Source organism: Cebidichthys violaceus, unplaced genomic scaffold (genome assembly GCF_023349555.1).
Source record: "Cebidichthys violaceus isolate CVI_PGR_0920_01 unplaced genomic scaffold, fCebVio1.0.p SCAF_12, whole genome shotgun sequence".
Taxonomy (NCBI): domain Eukaryota; kingdom Metazoa; phylum Chordata; class Actinopteri; order Perciformes; family Stichaeidae; genus Cebidichthys; species Cebidichthys violaceus.
Genome location: NW_027176285.1, coordinates 16,102,390 through 16,120,887, shown reverse-complemented (window position 1 = coordinate 16,120,887; position 18,498 = coordinate 16,102,390). Strand labels below are relative to the sequence as shown.

General features: G+C 45.7%; 2 protein-coding genes across 2 annotated transcripts in view; both read left to right on the top strand.

Moving 5' to 3' along the window:
• itga1 (integrin, alpha 1) overlaps positions 1 to 11,100 on the top strand; it is a 38,237-nt gene extending 27,137 nt beyond the window's left edge. Inside the window, exons 12-30 of the mRNA XM_068706746.1 lie at positions 268 to 413; positions 547 to 690; positions 780 to 1,031; positions 1,368 to 1,498; positions 2,096 to 2,271; positions 2,375 to 2,526; positions 3,930 to 4,040; positions 5,069 to 5,145; positions 5,299 to 5,425; positions 5,500 to 5,577; positions 5,668 to 5,744; positions 5,839 to 5,928; positions 6,674 to 6,776; positions 6,872 to 6,988; positions 7,092 to 7,190; positions 8,004 to 8,108; positions 8,243 to 8,335; positions 8,451 to 8,564; positions 9,074 to 11,100. Coding sequence (XP_068562847.1) covers positions 268 to 413; positions 547 to 690; positions 780 to 1,031; positions 1,368 to 1,498; positions 2,096 to 2,271; positions 2,375 to 2,526; positions 3,930 to 4,040; positions 5,069 to 5,145; positions 5,299 to 5,425; positions 5,500 to 5,577; positions 5,668 to 5,744; positions 5,839 to 5,928; positions 6,674 to 6,776; positions 6,872 to 6,988; positions 7,092 to 7,190; positions 8,004 to 8,108; positions 8,243 to 8,335; positions 8,451 to 8,564; positions 9,074 to 9,130 — 2,249 coding nt within the window. The 3' untranslated portion in view covers positions 9,131 to 11,100. The remainder of the gene's footprint in view (positions 1 to 267; positions 414 to 546; positions 691 to 779; positions 1,032 to 1,367; positions 1,499 to 2,095; positions 2,272 to 2,374; positions 2,527 to 3,929; positions 4,041 to 5,068; positions 5,146 to 5,298; positions 5,426 to 5,499; positions 5,578 to 5,667; positions 5,745 to 5,838; positions 5,929 to 6,673; positions 6,777 to 6,871; positions 6,989 to 7,091; positions 7,191 to 8,003; positions 8,109 to 8,242; positions 8,336 to 8,450; positions 8,565 to 9,073) is intronic.
• A 509-nt stretch (positions 11,101 to 11,609) lies between these two features.
• On the top strand, positions 11,610 to 17,949 carry kcmf1 (potassium channel modulatory factor 1). The gene is made up of 7 exons (XM_068706745.1): positions 11,610 to 11,791; positions 13,495 to 13,662; positions 13,754 to 13,893; positions 15,859 to 15,960; positions 16,060 to 16,243; positions 16,715 to 17,009; positions 17,183 to 17,949. Exons 1-7 carry the CDS (start codon positions 11,776 to 11,778, stop codon positions 17,445 to 17,447), a joined length of 1,170 nt encoding a protein of 389 aa, XP_068562846.1. The 5' UTR covers positions 11,610 to 11,775; the 3' UTR covers positions 17,448 to 17,949.
• The last annotated feature ends 549 nt before the right edge of the window (positions 17,950 to 18,498 follow it).

Sequence of the window (18,498 nt, the reverse complement as noted above, 5' to 3'; positions counted from 1 at the left end):
TTGTGCGTTTGTGTGTGTGTGTGTGTGTGTGTGTGTGTGTGTGTTCCTGCCAGTTTGGAGGGAGTGTTTTATAGCTTCCTCCTCACAGTTAGAAGTAAACAGTTGGCAGAAGAAGCATTTAAAAATACCCTTCAACGAGAGCCATAGTTGTTTTTCTCCTGATGTTGTTGAGTGCTGTTTGACACGTTCCTGTTGACGCACGTTTATGTACAGAATGCACTGAATTGAATACTTTGTGTACTTGTGTATGCGCGCGTCTCTCTGCAGGCTATGATGTTCAGTCAGCATCCACCCCTGATGGAGTGCTGTACATCTCAGGAGCGCCGCGGTACAACCACACAGGCCGGGTGGTTGTCTATCGTCTGAATGACAAGAACAACATCGTCGTCTCTCAGATCCTGAAAGGACAACAGGTGAGTCTACCTCAGTCTGGTGGCTGGGTGCAGAGAAGACATCTTTCTTCAGGCCGACTTTAAATGAGATAAGACTGTATTAACCTGTGTTGTTTTCTGAATCATCATTGTCCGATGTTGTTTGGTTTTGCAGATTGGTTCCTACTTTGGCAGCGTCCTGCAGACCGTCGACGTGGACGGAGATTCCTTCACGGATCTCCTCTTGGTCGGAGCTCCGATGTACATGGGCACGGAAAGAGACGAGCAGGGACAAGTGTACGTCTACAAACTCGACCAGGTACAGAAGGTTCAGTAGAAAGAGGATTTGCCGTCGATTGAAAGAGCTTCTGTCAGATTGTGATGTTGTTGTCTCTGCTCTATTTCCAGGACGGCCAGTTTAAGCACGAGTTCACTTTAAAGCCTGTCAATCAGTCCTGCTGCACTGCCCACTCCGCCAGCTGCACCAATAAGAATGAACCGTGCGGCGCCCGCTTCGGTACGGCCATCGCCGCGGTGTCGGACCTCAACCTGGACGGGTTTAACGACGTGGCCATCGGTGCACCTTTTGAGAACGACCACCGGGGGGCCGTCTACATCTATCACGGAGAGAAGACGTCGCTGAAGGAGAAGTTCGTACAGGTGAGAACAGTGACTGAACCGTTGACACTATAAGACCTGTAATTGTTCGTTGAAAGGAAAATGCTGCTATATTTCAACACAGCTTTATTTCCCATAAATGTGGCCATTGTGGCTCTATGGGTTGTGCTAACTTTGCACTCTTTTTGTACTTTTTGTGTTTAATTTCATGTGAACGTCATGTTTGTTTGGAAGGCTTTAGGGGGCTTTACAACAGCAGTGGCGAGTGCAAAGTTACCCATAGAGCCACAATAACTTCCGGGAAATACGCCAGATTCAAATGTATCCCGGGAAGTTCCCTTTAATGTAAACTAATTGGTTCTGTGTTTTTCTCTGCAGCACATCCCTGCAGGTGGGGACGGTGAAAAGGTGAAATTCTTTGGTCAGTCCATACACGGAGTCATGGATCTCAATGGAGATGGAATCACTGATGTTACCATAGGAGGTCTGGGAGGGGCGTCGCTATTCTGGTGAGTCACGGCCCTTCCTCACACATCAACATTCACTCCCAGAACTACACATTCCACCTGAACCATTACCAGCGGCAGTGCCCGGATCCCGGAGACTTTATCTTACATAACTTCATTTAGCGCTGTCCTCTGCTGGTTTAGACAGCTGCGCGTGTCCCACTGGGCGTCGTGGACTTGAGACCAACAACTTCCTAATGATCTCTCTGTTACAACTAACCCGCAAAGTTTCAAAACATCAGCCCACACCAGGATTTAGCTTCCCATGCAGACCTTCTCCCACAGTTCCTACTGGCAGAGGCTCAGCTAAGCTGTGTGAAAACTCCATCTCCCAAGTGGCTCAGAGTTTAAATAGGATTTGGCAGCAGGCGGCTGTTCTTCCTGGACTGTTGGCCGTGTTTTAGAAAGCTCAGCGGTTGAATAGAGAGAGTTGAGGCCAAGTTTTGCTCTCAAGATGCATCCGTTTCTTGTTCCGTACTTTGACAATGCTTGCCGCACAGTTCAGCACACACACACACACACACACACACCTACACACTGCACCAAAAACAACTACAATTATGTTTTCCAGATGTTGCCATGTCTGTCTCATTTCACCAGGTCCAGAGATGTTGCAGAGCTCCGTGCCAACATGACTTTTGACCCTGTTAAAATCAACCTGCAGCAGACTCAGTATCAGTGTGAGCACGGTGCACGCAAATCTGTGTGCGTGACGACGGAGGTGTGTTTCGTCTACGGCATCAAATCTGACAAGCAGGACTTAAACACTGCTGCCGGTGAGCCATTCTGCATCCCGTTAGTTCATCTCTATGCCTCCTCGCTGTCAAAGTTGTTGTGTTTCATTTCTACGTATGTTTTCTTTTGCGTCGTGTGCCGCAGACGTCCGCTACAGTCTGATCCTGGATGCTCTGCGTGCGAAAGCAAGGGCTTCATTCATTGACTCGGAAGATAAAAGTGATCGCAGGATTACCAGGAACCTCACCATCAAAGACAAAGAGAGAAAATGTGTGCAAGAAACCTTCATCATGTCGGCAAGTACTCATCATCTTTATGATGTACACATGGGGTTAGTTACGGATTCTTACCTGTACGAAATCAACCCCCAAACTATATTTTCTAACCCCGTTTCCACAATACAGAGTCCTCAGATCAGCTGAATGAATACAAGTTCTGTGACTTTCATTCATGAAAGTCACATTCTAGGCTTGTTGTGGCGATCTAACTTGTGTTTTGAGCCAGAAAGGAGACGGGACAAAGCTGTGAGAAGTCTCATGCGGAGAAGGAAGACCTTGGTCGTAACGCGAAACAGACTCGTCCTGATCAAAGCATGCCGAGTGCAGCCCCTTGCTGCTCCGAGTTATAAATTATCTGTAGGCACTCGGAGAGTTGAAGAGATGAGGAGAGAAGAAGACAAAACAAAGAGAGAATGAAAAATGTGACAAAGTGACGCTCCGAGTCGGGGGAGATTTCTAACAAGCACATCACAGACCGATCACCACGTTACAGCTACACCACCTACTGTCGCAACGTGACATTTAAAGCCATGCGTACAACGTTTCTCATTCCAGCCGTTCACTGCAGCAATGCATTTCTCTGATTAGCTGCCTCTAGGCGAGAGAAGGAGGAACTAATCAGTGGAAACAGCTGTTGTTGCTGTGTGTGCTGAGCATGAATACCTGCTCTGTTCTGCTGTGCCAGTTTGGGCACAAACTTCCCAGCGCAGAGAAGTGCACAAGGGTCAGAAGATTTGTACCGCAAACTACTTAAGTCCAAGATGGACCGGACGAACTGAAAGCAGATGTATCTTTAAAGAGTCCAACTCACACTCAGGGTGTGGCTAATGCCTCACTTCTGTTACAGCATCGAGGTCCAAGTCAGTAATGCGCCTGACGCAGCATGTGTTCCTTATGTTATACTTCTCAGGTTTAATCAAAATGTGGCACAGGGTCAAGAAAGACTCGTGTTCACCCGACCATGTCTGTACAGTCCGTGCAATGTGAAGCCGTTCCTTCGTACGCTGTCTTCATGTTCATGAAGTGAAGTAGTTTAAAGGCCCTGCACCCTCAGGTTTTTCCAGTTATTCTGGTTGATTAGACCTCTATGGTCATGTCGGTCCGTTGGTCCACCATTTTTGGTCCGACATGATATATTTCAGCAACTGTCTAATGGATTGCCTTGAACGTTTGTACAGACATTCATGGTGGCCAGAGGATGAAGCATACTGACTTTGGTGATCCTCTGACCTTTCCTCTAGTGCCACCAGGAGCTTAACCTTTTGGAGTTTGGGGTGAAACAACTATTGGATGGGTTTTGTTCTAGCCTGAACAAACCCCACAAAGTCCTGATCAATCAGCCAAAATGATTACATTGTTTGTACTTTTGTCTCTCTTCTCCTCACCGTCCTCTGTCCTGCTCCACTCGTCCTCTTCTCCAGGACCGGCCGGACTTCCGAGACCCTCTCATGGTGTCTTTGGAGTTTGGACTGGCTGATGAAGACCAAGGCCCCGTTCTGGACGAAAACCTTCCCAGATCCATCAATAAGACAGTAAGACAGTATTTCATATCACTTGTAATAGTCTCTCTCTCTCTGCACTTTAAGTATGAACTGCCAAATAACAGTAAGCAGAAGCATTTGAGTCACAGACAGGAAGGATTTGATTCTGGTCTCAAACATCTGTCTGTCTTTATAATCTGAGAAGGAGAAGTGGGTTGTTCTTGTCTGGCTCCAGACTTGCTGCTGTTACACCACATTAACATCTGCAACAGCTGACTGCCATCCTTCAATGTTTCCTGAGGACTGCATTAGTGTTTCAACACCGAAAATCAGGGCAGTCTTCCCACACTCCCACATACATAGTTGTTCTAACAAGAGGCTCTCCAGATAAGTGATGCCATGAGTGACATGTCCAGATAAAGAGGGGAAACATTACATGAGAATTCAGCCCGTATAACAAAGAAGGACATTAAAGCCAAACCCCTCCTCGCGTCTAAGCACGGGACCATATGTGATGTGTTTATGAGCCTGGACACATCCTCAGCATCAGATACTGTCAGAGCAGCAATGCGCGCTGCACTCACACCAGCGAGGAAGGACCTCAGGACCTCTCCTGTTATTGTTATTGAAGGGAAGAGAAGGGACACACACAGACACACACACAGAAAGGGGAAGTCATCAAACGGAAGTTTTTCTTTTGACATTGTGCTGCTTATGATATTCTCTCGTCCACTCTGTTGATCTTAACAGTCCGGTGGGAGAGCATTGAGAGTGGGAACAAATCTGACTGTGACCCTCGAACGCTCCGTGGGGGAAAAGGGAGAGGGAATGAAAAAGTTCAATGAACTGGTTAATAAAATCTTAAAAATGTAATTCCTGCTTCTCCTAGTCCTGCTGGAGTGAGTTGTAAGTTGCATATTGGACCGTCGTGCTCGTACATATGCATCTTAAACTCTGAATTTAGGTGATAACAGAGAAACTTTGGCTTTGAGTGTAAAACTAGACATCCAAATAACGTAACAATAAAAACAGAAAGTCTACTGGAGGAGAGCTTGAAGATGTGCGTCTCTCTCCTGTAGATTCCTCTCGTTGACTGTGGAAGCGATGAGAAGTGCATCGCTGACCTCTCTCTCAAAGCAGAGCCCAGTGTCAAAAGGTAAGAAGTCATTTCACGCACTGTATCTGAGTCACAGTGTCTCATGACACGGGTCACGTAGTTAATCCTTCCAGTGCATGACTGCGCCCTTGTGGGGAGACTTGTGCATCGCAGACAAAGCGATGCACTGACAGTTTTCATTTACGTCTGCAGAATGTTGATCAAATCCAACAAAGACAAGATTGACGTGAACGTCGTCATTAGAAACAGCAAGGACACCGCCTACAACACTAAAGTCATCCTCAGCTTCACGCCAAACATCAACTTTGTCAAAGTAGAGGTGAGATGTCTAACACTCCTCTGTCGGCACCGTTTAAGTGTGTATGGTGCTGATGTTTGTTTTGTGTTTATCAGCCGGAAAAGGAATGTACTCTGAATCACACCAAAGTGGAGTGTGCTGTTGGATACCCCTTCTTGGGGAGTAATGTAGAGGTTAGTATCGGCACATAACACATTCATCAGGCTCCATACCGCCTATGTGATGTATAACTTGTTCATCTGTCTTTGTGACGTGATCCACAGGAGCATTTGAAAGTGAAATTTGAGTTGAATCCCAAACATATCCAGGAGGTAATTCAGATCAATGTGACCGCTACCAGGTGAGAGAATCAGCACAGTGTGTTTTATTTACAGTTTGAAGCCGTTTGCCCAAATTGGAATTGTACAAGTTTTTTTTGTCGTTCCCCCCCTCAGTGACAGTGAAGAGCTGGCTTCAACCCTGCATGACAACACAGTGCAAATCTCCATCCCTGTGAAGTATGAAGCTGGCCTGATATTCTCAGTGTGAGTGGCTGCTCTCCGTCCTCGTCGTGATCATGGTCTCCGGTCCTGTCGTGGTGGACGCTTTGACGTGTTCTGTTCATGTTAACGTCACGCCGTCATTATTAACGTCATCACACCTGCGTTTGACAAATCGCAATGTCAAAAATAAAGTCATTTTGGTCCCATTATACAATGATATATTAACAATGGATCACAAGGCCTCCTGTCTCCACCCTCGTCAGCCACAGCAGGCAGCTTTTTTTAATTTACTCTAATAAAAGAAGTCGTACACTAGCTGCCCAACAGCAGACAGACATATTCAGAGACCGGCTGGTGAACATAGTGGAGCTTTTAGCAGAGACAGATATTTCCCTCAGGAGCTGGTGGAGTTAAAAGAGAGTAAATGTTGAACTGGACTCAAACATGACTCCAAATGAATGATAATGTTGCTCTGTGTCTGCTGGATGTGTAAATAAGCAACACATACAATGTTTAAGTTGATATTATGTCAGTGTTGTGTTTTCAACTGCCCACGAGTTGTCAAAATATCCATCGATGCAGATTTAATAAAGTCATGAGGAACGGCTTTAGACTTGTAAACAGACTTGGATGTTCCCCTTTAATAAGAGTTTTATTTATTTAGTAATTATTGTCAAATTGACCAAGAGTTTGTGTTTAATGGTGTCCACATTTTGTATTCATTGTATAAACATCTGTCTGTGTCTGAAGCCGTTAATACAATGCGTTTACTTCTTCATCGTTGCAGGCGGCCTGGGGATCAACACGTCATCGTGAAAGAGGGTGAACAGTATTCTCCTGTATTCAATGAGACCGGCGTGATCGGAGAGGAGGTCAACATCAGCTACACGGTAACAGAGATCATGTGCAGATGGGGTTCGTTTGGGAGTCCAGATGAGGTGCGCTGTTAGTAAAACCGAGTCCTCTTCACTCCGCCTCTCCTCAGGTGGAGAAGTCAGGTGACATGGTGTCTCCACCGGTCGACCTCACAGTGATGTATCCTCACCTGTCTCCTCGGCAGAACAACTTACTGTACCTGACGCACGTCACCACCAGCCCACAGGTATGAGTACACACACACACACACACACACACACACGTGTGGACATGCAAGTGGATCTGAACCGACGGACCCAGTTTCATATCTGCCTCTCGTTTCTCTCCAGGTGAAATGTGACGCCGCGCGTTGGATCAACCCCCACAATATCAACCCGGAAGTCATCAATCCAAATCCAAAGAAAGAAACGCTCAGTGTCTTCCTGCTGGTGAGTGACGAGCCTCTTCCTGGGTTTATTTTCTAAAGACAGACTACCAGTGAAAGTAAGCCTGGCCTGAGCTACCGAAACTAATCCCTCTGCACCAACCCGTTCCTGGTCAGGTTAGTTTTCAGGCGTAGCTTCAACTCAGGATTAACCAGTGATGCAGCTAATCTGAGGTGAACATGGGTCAGTGAATACTACACGTCAAGATTAGGCGTAAACTACCCTTATTGTATAAATTAGCTCATACTGTATCTTTTTCCTCTGCACAGTACTTTTAAATGTACCTTGATCATATTAAAGCTAATGAACAAACCTTTACCCAAAGCTGTAGTCTCATAATAAGCAACATTTTCACAAGTAGTTGTCTTTATATTTCACTTAAATAACATTTAAAGGGAGAGACAGACAATCTGAAGGTATTCAAACAGTTTTCCACCACTAGGACAAACATTCATTAACATAAATATCATTTAGTTTATAGAAAATGTGAATTATCTTGTGTCACCAGATAAACTACCTGGCTGGAGTCCTATTGAATATTTCAAAGTTGTGTCTCACATGTTAACATGTATTTTCAGGACTTATTATACAAAGTAAGTTCACGTTATTTACTCAGGATGTTAAACAACACAAAATAAATATGAAATGAACCAGACCTGACTGCTCTCCTTAGCTCAGAGTTGGCTTTGTGACAGAGATGAATCCTGGTTTGAAGTGTTTGGCTCATTCAAAACACAATAAGACCTTCTCTGTGTGTGTGTGTGTGTGTGTGTGTGTGTGTGTGTGTGTGTGTGTGTGTGTGTGTGCGCTCTACAGAGCTGTGAAAACCTCTACTGCGCATCCTTTAGCTGCTCCATCCCCGAGGCTACGATCAGTCAGGTCAACGTTACATTCAGAGTGTGGAAACCCACGTTCATCAAGGTAGGTTCACCTCAACAGGGCTGCTAGTGTTTGTCTTCTCTCTGTTGATGGTTGATGGTTGACGAACTGGGAGGCCGAGTGACTAAAAAGTCCAATGATAGACATGAAAGGTTTAAAGGAGATTTACCTTACAGGGCGAGTTCTCCAGTCTGTACATGTTGGTGAACGCCACGCTGGGGATCAAAGACACAAACCTGTTTGAACTGAGCAGTGACAGGACCAGAAGTGTAAGTCATAAAGTTATTTTTTATTTTTATTGTGCGCTTGTATTGTCATTGAATGCCTGTGTGTGTGTTTTACACGTTTGTGTACATTTACTCTCTGTATCTGTGGGCCAATCAGGTGAAGATCCAGGTTTCGAAGGAGACCTTAGGAGGAATCCCCATTTGGATCATCATCATCAGCATCCTGATAGGACTGCTGATCTTAGCGCTCGTCATCTTCGCTCTCTGGAAGGTAAACATATATAGATATACATACACAGACTGCAGAGTATTTCAGATCTGCAAGTACCTTGTAATATACTGCCAATAGAATATGAAATGTACCACGACGTTAAAGGAGTGGTTAAACATTAAAGGAAGGGAAGTAAGGTCATTTTCTTTCTTGCTTTGTATACGCTGGAAATAGAGGGAAGCCGCTAGCCTGGCTCTATCCAAAAGAAAACTAAATCTACCTACCGGGACAGCTAGCGCTCACTAATTAACGCTTTACAAATCAAAAACGTTGTGTTAAGAATACAGTTTGTGGTGTTATGAGGGGTCATGTGCTGATTTAATGGTGATGCTAAGACTCCTGTCACCGCTCCCTGCCAAATAGTACATAACAATATTTAGAAGTTGATCTTCTCCACTAGAGTAACTCTCAAAAAGAAAGGGAACAAGCATATTCCTTCACTGTAGACGGTGAAGCTTCACGTCTGCACACAGTTACAGTTCTGTAACTTGACCTTTGTGATCCTCCAGATGGGCTTCTTCAAGAGGAAATCCAGGGACTACTCAAAGGAGGAAATGATGGACTGAGATATCCAGACATCCAGCAGCGAGCAGCTCCGTGACCGACCGCTTCCAGAGCCGTCAGGTCGCACAGAGTGACGGGCAGACTGTTAAACAGACGGAGGAGATGCCACAAGACCCACAGGCACCGCGGTGCCACCACTGCTTACCATTCACTGTTTCCTGTGCGGGCCTGGCTCCAATAATGTTTGCAAATACTTCCCAACCCTTGTCCTTTGATGCCTTCAGCACCAGGTTCCAACACAGACGGTCTCATCCACAGAGAGCGCCGGGACAGACGCTCTCTTATAATTGTACAAAGTCGATGCCGCCCACTGTATTTGTAGTATTTGCAAACGCTATTTGCTCTGGATCAGCTTTTAATGTGGCGGGTATGCAGCATGCACCGTGTCAGGTCAAGCAGTTCAAGAAGAGGAGCGAGGAGGACACCATCACTCATCAGGCATCTGCTGGCAAAGTAGCATATATCTGTATTACATACAGCGGTTTTACAAAAACATAAGAGCTACAATAGCTGCACTCCAGCTTCAGAGGAATAAAGTACTCAGGTTTTTCTGTACGACGATCCAAAGTTAACCTAACATGCTTTCATAGCCATTACAGCTACAACGTCCAAAGGTCTGTTGGCTGTTGGAGCGGCCTGTCTGACAGCTTTATGAAACACTGTACCTTTTAGCATTTTATAGAATTCTGTTTTTAACAATATAAAGTGGCACATCCTTTAATCTCAACATGTTGACTAAAGACACTGACCTGTACGCCAGATTTATTAGAAGCAAAAGTGCAGTCTATATGCTTTTATTTTTTTATACATTTATTCTTAGTTAACCAATTCAAAAAACAAACAAACAAAAAAACAACCTTCGCCCCACCTCCGATGTTAAGTGTTCGTAGTTAGTGTCACTGAGAGATGCAGAACGCTGCGCCTTCAAAATCCAAAAACTTTGATTGTACTGTAAATATAAGTAGATGCCCAAAAATGTAAAGCTTATAAATGTACATAATTGTGTTTGCTATAATTCATGTAATTTAAGAGATGTTAGCCATTCATCTTTTCTTTTTTTTTCGTGTGTGTGATCAGTGGTCAGAGAAGAGGATTTCGCTCAGGTGCTACAAACATCATGAATGACCACGCTAACATATGACATATCTGGCCGATGTCACAAATTTAAAAGCTGATGCAAATATGTAAATATTGTTCTATTTTGATGAGCAAATGAAAGAGTAGTTGAACTGAAGATGAGGGTTTGAATCCACTACTTTGGTTGTATTTGATTGAATGGCTGCGTTGAGGTGAGATACTGTAGCGTATTTTGGGTAGAAACGTTTGTCACCAGCAGTCGATGAACGGGATTCACTGGTCGTTGGATTGTAGTGTAGACAAACTGCACCGTGTACACAAAGCATTCGCATTCAAAGGCTCACCCCATATGTGATACACCGTACTTTACAAAGTTATTCTGTCAGGTTTTCTGTCTTGTCTTTGTTCCCAGCTACACAACGTGTTGTGATAAATTGTATTTTGGGGAGTCTGGGCTTCTGCCTCTTTCTCCCTCACTGTCACACAATGCAGCTGAGGGAAGAAGAAGAAGAGGCGGCTTTTTTTTTTATATGAAATACTCCTCAGCTCGCACTCTCCACTGTTGACATGAAGCACATGTAATAAATTGTATGTACAGAATGTGTTACTGTTGTTTGGCTACATCAGGCTTATGCACGAGGGCGGAGTCACCAGTCTCTCTTTGTCCACCTGAGGTGGTCTGGGATTGGGCTTCTTTTTCCACACACCTCTGTGAACTTCTGAGAGGGAGTGAAAGACAAAGTGAGAGTCGTGAGCTCCGCCCCAGCCTTCTACACTGCTGTGAAGTCTTCATTGTAATGCACTGGTTTGTCAGACCGTACGTACGCGTCCTCATCAGCACAGAAATGAACTGAATCTGAATAAGAAAATAAAGACTTTTTACGAAAACAAAAAAGTGCCTGATCATCAGTTCTCCTGCTTTTGTTCAGACAATAATATGAATCAGATTTGTAATCTCTTTATTTAGTCAACATGCTAGTTAGTTAGTTCTGTCCATTAAATTAAATCACTGCAGCCTACAAGACATTTGATTAATAGAGGAATTTGGAACGTGGTTCAGAAAAAGTACACTTTATTACATTATGCTAAGCATTCTTTCACCTTCTTAGAGGGATATAGTACATTATTCTTTATTATTGTTACATTTCTGGAACACGTATGGGAAGGAACGTTTTTTAAATGTATTATAAATAAAATGTAGAGGCTTCTGTTTGCTATCTGATGTAAATCCCACTTCTTCCCCTCCACTAAAAAAGCTTAGAGTCATTTAAAATCGACTTAATTTCACCGTCAATTAAATAAACGATCCGACAACTTCGTCCACCACTGGTGGAGTGATTTCGATATTTCGTGTAGGAGTGCGCCGCCTACTGGTCAGCGCGCAACACTCCGCGATAAGTGACACTCTGGGAGGGGAAGCAGAACAAACTGTAAGCTGCTGGCGGATCCATCTTGCTCGAAAAAGAAGCGAGGGTGAAGGCTTTCTTCAGTTTTAGTATCTAAAATACTGTATCGGCCCCCGTTAACCGCGCTGGGGAGCCCGAGGAGGGGCTGTGCCGCTGTTTGTAGGATGTCCCGACATGAGGGTGAGTTGATAAACACGTCCACAGCGCACTACTTTACCTGAGCAGCTAGCTCCTCGGCTAGCTTTGCTAAGTGCTTATTCAAGTCAAAGGGGGGGCTGCTGTAGCGCTCCCCGCGGCTTGTTTCCAGGCTGGTCTCAACACACACGTCGAGCTCTGGCTCACCGCTACACCTCGCATCGTTTACGTGTGAAGCAAACGGCTGTAACGTCTCGTAACCCGCTCGCAATGATACGGCAACATTGCGGAGCTTAGCCGTTAGCCGTTGGTAGGTGCTGCGTTACCTTGCATTAGCTGGGCTAGCGAGCTAATGTGTGCTAACACAAGGAGGCGTCGGTGCAGCTGCGACTTAATGCTGCTTTTATTGGCTCCCAACACCTCGGCAGTTGTGTTATATGTCCCCATGTTAGCGGCACTGACCCTCTGCTTACATGTTATAGGTTACGTGTTAATTTAAGAGCCCGTAGCTCTCATGTTAGCGCCACACTGTCCCGTCTGCACTGTCATCAAGAAGAAAGTCTGAGGCCTCAGACCACAAACCAATCACTAAGTTAGCTAGCTGGCAGGCTACTAGCTAGCTAGGGTTAAGTTACTGTATGTTTTAACTGTAAACCACATGAGAAGGCGAATTCGTCTCTCTCCCTTCTTCACGTCATGCTAGTTGTAGCATTCCTGCCGTCCTGTTCAACCTAACTTACAACGCAAACATGAGACAGCCCAATTTAAAAGCAGAGGTATTGCTTAAGTAACTTGCTTTATCTTGAATAAAGTGTTAGGACAATAAAGGTGACGTTAGGCTACTTTGTAAGCGTTTAAATTGCCCCCTTGCGGTCAGGCTAGCCTTTTGAGGTGAGTGCATGCTGTTGTCTTTAAGGTAGTGAAAATGCCGTGGAAGAAGGCGCAGTCTTTAATGCCACTCAGGTGGCACCAATTTTTCTGTTTTTGCCAACCTCTGCAAAACCTGCTGTTGTGCAGGTGGTATGTGCACATTGCCAGTTTTATTTATTCATGCATGAGTTTGCTCTATAAATGTGGAGTTTTTCTATTTATGTCTTTGAGATCGGTCTCAACAAAGGGAGTGTTCACAATACTTGCATACCTACAATCCAAGTTTGCCAAATAAGGTGTTTTTTTTCCCCCCTTCAAAGGAAATTTCAGCAAGGCAGGAGTTGGTCTACTGTGTGTAATGGTACCTATGATGTGTCATAGTAAATAACTGGTTGTGTCTGCATCGTTCTTCACTGTAATCACACAGTAAAGAGTGGACAAGTAGATACTATTTGATATGATGATGACTTGTGAAAAGCTATAGAAATGGCTGACGCTATGTCTGCTGCCTTGGTTGGTTCCCAAAAAAAAAAAAAAGCAATATTCCTGAACATGTGTGGACGGTTCTATAAATAAGTAACAAAAGCTGTGACGTAAAACAGCTTTCAGATGCTTAACGCCGTGTGCCGTGCCTCTTGGGTTGTGCCTTTTTTGAGACCTTGCATGTGAAGTTCACTGGAATGCCAGAGTTCTTCATTGCTGGCACTTGTGGGTTGGTGCCACTCCAAATCACATGCTCATGTAAGTGAGACTAGGCCTGCAGATAGAGATGTGCTTTATCACCGTCGGCCTTGCAGAAGCAGTTATACGGAATTTGTAACTTTATTGTTTCCCACACATTTGACTTTATTACTTTCCTCTTTTTCCTCTTTTTGCAGGTGTGAGCTGTGATGCATGTTTAAAAGGGAACTTTAGAGGAAGACGGTTCAAGTGCTTAATTTGCTACGACTACGACCTGTGTGCGTCGTGCTACGAGAGCGGCGCCACGACAACGCGACACACCACAGAGCACCCCATGCAGTGTATATTAACCAGGGTAGACTACGGTAAGCAGCTGCCTGAAAGCCCACAGACAGAAGCCTGAATATGGATTAACAAACGGTAACGTTCGCTCTGCTCGCTGTCCTTTTTTTGCAGACTTGTATTATGGAGGAGACACGTTTTCAGTAGAGCAACCCCAGTCGTTCACATGTCCTTACTGTGGCAAGATGGGCTACACAGAGACGTCCCTACAGGAGCATGTCACCTCAGAACATGCAGAGACTTCCACAGAGGTGGTGAGTATACGGCACGCATCAAGGGACAAGTTTACAGATTTTAAACTAATTTGATGTTTTCTGTAGACGGCTCCAGCGGTTTAGTTTACTCTTTGTCTGTCGGCATCACTACAGTTCAGTCTGCGTTTGCTGTTGAGCGCCACACTCCAGTCGGCTACAATGACTTCCCACTATTTACAAGCGGGGGACATTTATGGAGCGTTGTCCGCTGCTGAGTAAACCAAACAAAAAGGCAAGACGGGGAGAGTCAGACAGCTTCCGACAGCGCTGATACCTGGCTGGCTGGCTGGCTGGGGGGGGGGTGTGTCTGTCGGACATCGGCGGCTCCACTAGCATTGATTGTGGGGGGGAAAAAAGAGCCCCTTGTAGTCCACAGGTTTAGCCAGCCAGTTGTTTTTGTGCTCCGGTTACCTGTGCCATGGAAACCAAGTCGCTACGCTGCGCAGAGAGTGTGCCTTTGTGTAAAAGTGAGGGGCTTTGTGAAATATGGCTGCCTGTTATTCTATGCTTCTCTTATTGTCAACAAAGTCCGTGAGAAGATCAAAATCAGCAGCTGAGCACCGTCGCTTCTACCGAATGTTACTCAAACAGGAGTAAACGGGGCTTTTGTTCGGGACTATTTTAAGCTGTGGGTTAAGTTTTGCATTTTTAGCTCACTGATGAGTGTTTACAGCAGCAGGAGGATTGTGTGTGTGTGTGTGTATGTGTGTGTGTGTGTGTGTGTGTGTGTGTGTGTGTGTGTGTGTGTGTGTGTGTGTGTGTGTGTGTGTGTGTGTGTGTGTGTGGATCAGGTCCAGTGGCCATGTTCATCATAGTGAAGAAGGCAACAGTGGAGCTCTTTGGCTCAGTACGGTATATATTCATTCCTTGACGGGGAACATATAGAACAAGGCTCTCCCTGTTTTTACATCGTTGTTCATAATCAAAAGACAAACGGATGAATGCTTCTGTAACCTGCTGCTGTGTTTGTATGTGTCAGGTGATGCACAGGTGGGCTCTTGCTTTAAGAAGGTGAAGCTCAGTAGAGACTGGTGTGTGCAGGAAGTGTCTGACACCAACAAGAGAGCGTGATGCGTTTGTGTGTTTGATTCAGGGCTGAATTATTATTGATCATTCTACTCATTATTTCTTCACTTCATTGTTTTCTCTATAAATCTGTTCTACTTCACAACCCACCGCAGATTGGTTGTTTATTTGCCCAAAAGTATTCAGTTCACCGTCAGCTGATCAACTAACCAGTCAAATGATCTGTGAAGCGCTGGTTCACTGATTCAAGTCTTTACTGGGTTCATGTCGACGTGATGTCCAGAGAGATTATCATCATTTTCAATACTACTACCTCCACGATAGAGACGAGACGATGTACCTCTTTAAGACATTCTTCTGTCATCGCTCAGCTGATGAACGTGTCCTCATTGTCCCATTGTCTCATACTGAAAGCGTTTACTCAGGACTTCCCATTTAGTGGGGATTTCCACAGATTTCACACCTCAGAGTCTGTTAAAAGTCTCGTCGTTTGAAGCGTGTTCCACTTTTCCAGATGGAACTGAAAAGTTGATGAATTGCCTCAAGTGACGTCACCTGAGTTGATGTCATTTGGGGTTGAAGACTGCGAGTGTGAAAAGTAGAAGCAGTGACGTGGAGTTAGAAAGAAGTGATCCTACCAGGCCTTCTGTAGGCTAGAGGCTACGCTAGAGGCTACGCTAGCGGCCGCTTGCGTAACGCATCCAAACCGCTGACTGAACTGTCGGCGGTCGAGGTGCATTGTGGGTAATGTGGCCACCAGTTTTGAGTCGGACCGTGTTGTAGGAGCTTGATGCTGAGCCTCGTCTTCCTAACAACACTGTGACAAAGAGACGACGTTGTGAACTACGTCCATGTTGTTCCTTTGAGGTTTTGAACAGGATTACACGTAGTTCAGGGAGAGAACATTCATCAAGGAGAAGCGTCTCCCTCTCGTTTCAGATCTGTCCGATCTGTGCCGCCTTGCCAGGAGGGGATCCCAACCACGTCACCGACGACTTCACGGCTCACCTCACACTTGAACACAGAGCGCCGAGAGATTTAATATCCTTTCTGTGACTCCCGAGCGCCATTGTCTGCGTAAAGATTTGTTCGCATGCATTGTGTCGCGTAGCGGCGTTTAGCCTTAACGGTCCGCTTCACGACGAGTCCAGCAGCGTTCGACACGTACGCAGGATGTTCCACCCCGGACGAGGACTGGGCGGGCCCAGAGCGCGGCGGACGAATATGCACTTTACTAGCGGCTCCACGGGGGGGCTCTCCTCCTCCTCATCACAGAGCTCCACTTACACCCCCAGCAACAGAGAGGCCATGGACCCCATCGCAGGTACAACCACATTAAATATTAATCATGAATCATATCGTGGTGTAATCTGTACTGCAGGTCATACGGTTACACTTTTGTATGCGTTTTATAGATCGGAGCATTTGTTTTGACCTTTGGGGGCCACCGTAGTTTTGTGACCGCCAAGTGTGTCCATCAGCACAGCTCAAACGGTAGATTGTAGCTGAAGAGTAGAGTTTCAATATGTCGATCTATGTTCCATAGATTGTTGTTCAAGTCGACCATAATGCACCATACAAACCATTATCCTATTATACAAGTTATGTCTTTACCCCAAAATAACTGGGTCAAGACAGCTGTGTTTAAATTTAGTATTAGTGGAATATTGTTTTATGTAATCAGCTCATCATGTTGGTCTCTTGGCTGCTGTTTCTCTGTCCCTCACGACTTATTTAGAAAACGGCAAACGAGTGACGCCTGTTTGTTTTGTTTGTTTTGTTGCGTCTCCTGCAGAGTTGTTGTCTCAGCTGTCAGGGGTGCGACGTGCGGCGGGGGGGCAAATAAACTCATCGGGGCCGTCGGCCTCGCAGCTCCAGCAGCTCCAGATGCAACTGCAGCTGGAGCGGCAGCAGGCTCAGGCCGCGCGGCAGCAGGTGGAGACGGGCCGCCACGCGACACGGCGCGGCAACAACCAAGGCAACGCCGGCAACGCCATCCCTCCGCCCAACACGGCGACCGCCAACACCGCCGCTGTGGGCGAAAACAATCCCTCGTCCTCGTCCCACAGCTCCCAGTTCCTATTAGCACGGTGAGCGAGGAAACTAAAGCCGATGGCTCTTGTGTTTGACCGTTTCTCTCTTTTGAGGACGCTAGAGTTCTGTTGTTGTGTTACCAGCTGTGTAAACGTGATGCGTTCATACCTTCCAGCATCAATAAGCGCATCATCTGAACGTATCAGAGTCTGATCTTCGTCTCCTCCAGGTTGAATGAACCTAAGATGTCCGAAGCGGAGCGGCAGTTTCTAGAAGGGGAGCGCGCCGACCGCAGCCTGTTTGTCCAGGAGCTGCTTCTGTCCACGCTGATGCACGAGGAGAGCTCCTCCTCCGACGAGGACGAGCGCCGAGACTTCGCCGACTTCGGGGCCATGGGCTGCGTGGATATCATGCCTTTAGATGTGGCGCTGGAGAACCTCCAGCTTAGAGAGCGCAGCTTTACGGGGAAGGAGCCTCCGCCGCCGCCTCTTTGATGTCCGAACATCACGCAGACTGTGTCCTCTCTGCTGCAACTGTCAGTGATGGGCAGACAACGGCAGCAGTCCTGCCCCTTCCCCCCGGCCTCCCCCCCCCCCCTCTCTGTTTTCTGAGTTTGTTTTTTCGGTGATTGTAATTTTAAGGCCTGTCACCATTTTTGTTACATTGTAAACAAAAAATAAATGAGAGCAAGTGGGATAAATGTGCGAGTGCGCAATAGCAACTGAGTGAGCGAGCGAGAGAAGAGAAATCTATAAATATCTATCTATCTATATATATATAAATATATATATATATATATATATATGAAGTCGATAATCAATCCACGTTTCTTTTCTTTATCAGGTAAATGTTACAGGCGGCTGTGCAGACCTTTGCTTCCTGTGACATGCAGACGTCTCTCCGTATAAATCCTCCACGTTCAAACGTCCAGAGGGCGAAGCTGCTGTGTGTGTTTATGACTATTAATAAATAAAGTGCTTGGATGGGTTACCATAACTACTGCATGCAGTTATTTGCAGCGTGCATGACTTTTAATGACCCCGTCATTAAAACTTTAAAAACAATATATATATATATTTATATATATATCCCAAAGCTTTCAACTGTTTTTAAATGGCTCTAGTTCAGACACGGCTAAGTATTTTGAGTTTTAGTGTTTTACGAAGCTGAAGTTGAACCCGTAGCCTCATGTTCTGTCAGGTTGTCTTCATGATGAGGAGACGTGTTTGGGTTCAGCTCTGTCCTCTGAACACGTCGACGGCTGCAGAGCGTCTGGAGCATCTAGTTATTCCTAGATATTTATGTTTAGTGATCAGCTGTTCAGGCACAGTATACTTTATGACTTATAGACACGTACAGATGCCCAACTGAAGCGTGCCCATCGCTCCCTCACACTGGTTTGTGGACTCTGGTTCTGGTCAGGCCCGGGGTCGGACCTTCACATGGATGAAGTGACGCTTCCCGCTCTGCAGCGCGTTCTTCTTTTCTTCCGCTAGGCTCGTCCCTTTCTATTTATTCCTGTTTGTCTCTTATTCTTCTGAGCCT